Source organism: Octopus bimaculoides, chromosome 9, assembly GCF_001194135.2.
Source record: "Octopus bimaculoides isolate UCB-OBI-ISO-001 chromosome 9, ASM119413v2, whole genome shotgun sequence".
Lineage (NCBI taxonomy): Eukaryota > Metazoa > Mollusca > Cephalopoda > Octopoda > Octopodidae > Octopus > Octopus bimaculoides.
This window is the reverse complement of record NC_068989.1, coordinates 44,171,140-44,173,925: the sequence shown is the minus strand read 5'-3', so window position 1 is coordinate 44,173,925 and position 2,786 is coordinate 44,171,140. Positions and strand designations below refer to the sequence as shown.

General features: G+C 36.3%; 1 protein-coding gene across 1 annotated transcript in view; it reads left to right on the top strand.

Annotated features, from left to right (window-relative positions):
* The window catches only part of LOC106873252 (uncharacterized), a 61,220-nt gene that overhangs the window by 46,883 nt on the left and 11,551 nt on the right, over window positions 1-2,786 (top strand). The window contains exon 9 of the mRNA XM_014920540.2: window positions 327-715. Coding sequence (XP_014776026.1) covers window positions 327-715 — 389 coding nt within the window. The remainder of the gene's footprint in view (window positions 1-326; window positions 716-2,786) is intronic.

The following is a 2,786-nucleotide window of genomic DNA, read 5'->3' as shown; positions in this document are numbered from 1 at the left end:
CAGTAGCTTAGATGGAATATGCTTGCCCTTTTATTTCATTTACATTGAGACTTTATGATTTATGCTTTAATATGCAAAAATATAGATTTTGTTTAATTAATGGAAAGCTCTCAAAGGCATGAATTTGCCATACATATTCACACAGGCATACACATACACAGGTATACACAGGCAGAGAACAGACATACATGTCTGTGTGCATGCTTGCATACACACACACACACACACACACACACACACACACACACACACACACACACACTTCATCATAGCAATTCCAGTCTTCACATAATGCACTTCTTCCACCCTTCTTTCTCTTCCATCAGAATTATTCATGAATCTGTCAAAAATCAAGGAAACTACTGAAAGGCTGGATGATGAGGAAATTCCTCTTGACTCCTTTGATCTGCTTGGGCTAGAGCCGAAAATCAAGGAAGAACCACTACTGTCGTCATCAGCAGCAGAATCAGATGCTGAGCATCCGCATCCACATCTAACTGAATCGCAACTTGAATCTGAATTTGAGTCTGATGTGCTCACTTCTGATGTGTATTCTTTTGAGACAAGTGAAGAGGAATCAGAGGAAAGTGAAGTACCCATTTTAGACATAGGAATCAAAACCTGTAATTGCTACAGTACACGACCTGTGAGAGAAAACAAGGAGGACAAGATACCTTTTTCCCAGTTGACTATTCTCAACCTTGCCCACAACAATGTAGGTGGTTCTTTTTGTTCTTTATATTTTTAAAAGAATTATTCATATATTTTAATCCTTTTTGTCACTTGGTATAGTAGAAGATACTTGCCCTAGATCCTACTGCATGGCATCTTGGGCAAGTACAAATGTCTTTTGCTGTACTCCCAGTTAAAGCCTTCTCAATGGATTTGGTTGATGGAAACTGAAAGAAACTTATATGTGTATGTATATAATCATCTGTGTGTCTGTCTGTGTGTAATATATGTATGTATATACAGGGGTTGGACAAAATAATGGAAACACCTAGTATCATAGCATCATAATTTTGAAATATCTATAAAGCCATCAAAAGCTTGTTAATTTTTATATTTTTTGATTTATTATTAGTGTTGTTTAATATATTTTGCTAAAATTGCTATTTCTTTTCAGATATCATCAGAAAAAGGTAATTAAAATTCATTAAAATGACAGCTCTATCGGACTTTCAAAGAGGTCAAATTATTGGTGCTTGTATGGCAGGCACTAGCATAATGAAAACAGCTGAAATGTTTGGTGTATCAAGAAGTGCGGTCTCGAAAGTAATGACAGCCTCTGAGAAAGAGGGAATAAACCTAACTCGTCGAAACAAGACACCAGAAGAAGACCAAAACTTTCAGATAGGGACTATCGAACTCTTACGCGAATTGTTAGAGTTTAATGACCACTTCAAGAACCCAGTTTCCACAAAAACTATTCACCGGGAGCTGCACAAAGCTGGATTTCATGGGAGGGCTGCAATCAGAAAACTACTACTTTCAAAACAAACATTGCAAAGCATTTAGAGTGGAGTAAAAACCTACTGAATTGATCCCTAGAGCAGTGGAAGAATGTTATTTCCTCAGATGAGTCATCCTTTACCTTATTTCTAACCACCAAGTATATGTGTGGAGACAGCCAAAAGAAGCTTTTGACCCAGACTGCCTTCTTCTAACTGTTAAGCATAGAGGAGAATCTGTGATGATCTGGGGGCTGAATCTTGGAAATCCACTGGCCCGATGGTTTCCCTTCATGACAGAATTAATAGTCAAGACTATTTAAGCATTTTATCTGATCAAATTCATCCTATGGTTGCAGAACTGTTTCTAGAGGGAAACGCAATCTTTCAGGATGATAATGCACTAATTCACACAGCTAAAGTTGTTACTGAATGGCACGAGGAACATTCTGGTGAAGTTGAACTTCTTATCTGGCCACCACAGTTCCCAGATCTCAATATCATTGAACATTTATGGTGCAGTTTAGAAAAACAAGGAGTAGATATCCTCCACCATCATCACTACAAGAACTGGAGACTGTTTTAGCTGAAGAATGGACAAAAATTCCTTTGGAAACAATTCAAATTTTGAACGAGTCCATACCTTGTAGAATGCAAGCTGTAATTACTGCCAAAGGCAATCCTACCCCATATTAAAATAAATTTACCTTATTTACATTATTTACATTCGATGGATATTTATCCTGATCTTGTTTGCTGTTGGCACAACGTTTTGGCTGATATACCCTCCAGCCTTCTTCAAGTGTCTTAGGGAAATTTTGAACTTGGGTTCTCATTCCCGAGGTATTTTTCGATTCAGAGTTCGATGGAATTTAACTCCAAATCTTGGGGTTAGTAGCCCGCGCTCTTAACCACTACGCCATATGACAGATTCCATGACTAATAGGATTTTTGAAGTTACCTGTTGAAATGGCACTCATGTGGCTAAATACTTCATTATGTCAATAAAAGTTATAACGTTATTATGGTTTTCTGTTAAATATATACTCAAGGTATGCTTAATATGTATCACTACATAGATAGGCTATTTTCATCAAAGCTATTAACATAGTTCACCCCAAAAACTGAAGAATCTGAAATAAAAAAAGAAAGGATGTTACACAGGATAATGAAAATATAACAATGGTGTTGTTATAATGTGCAAACCAGCTGGGAAAAGTTTTATCAAAATTGATTCTCAGAAAACCAAGAGATCCTAAATTTCACTCCTACGGTATTAGTGTGGTTCTGGGTATATATATATATATATATATATATATATATATATATATATAT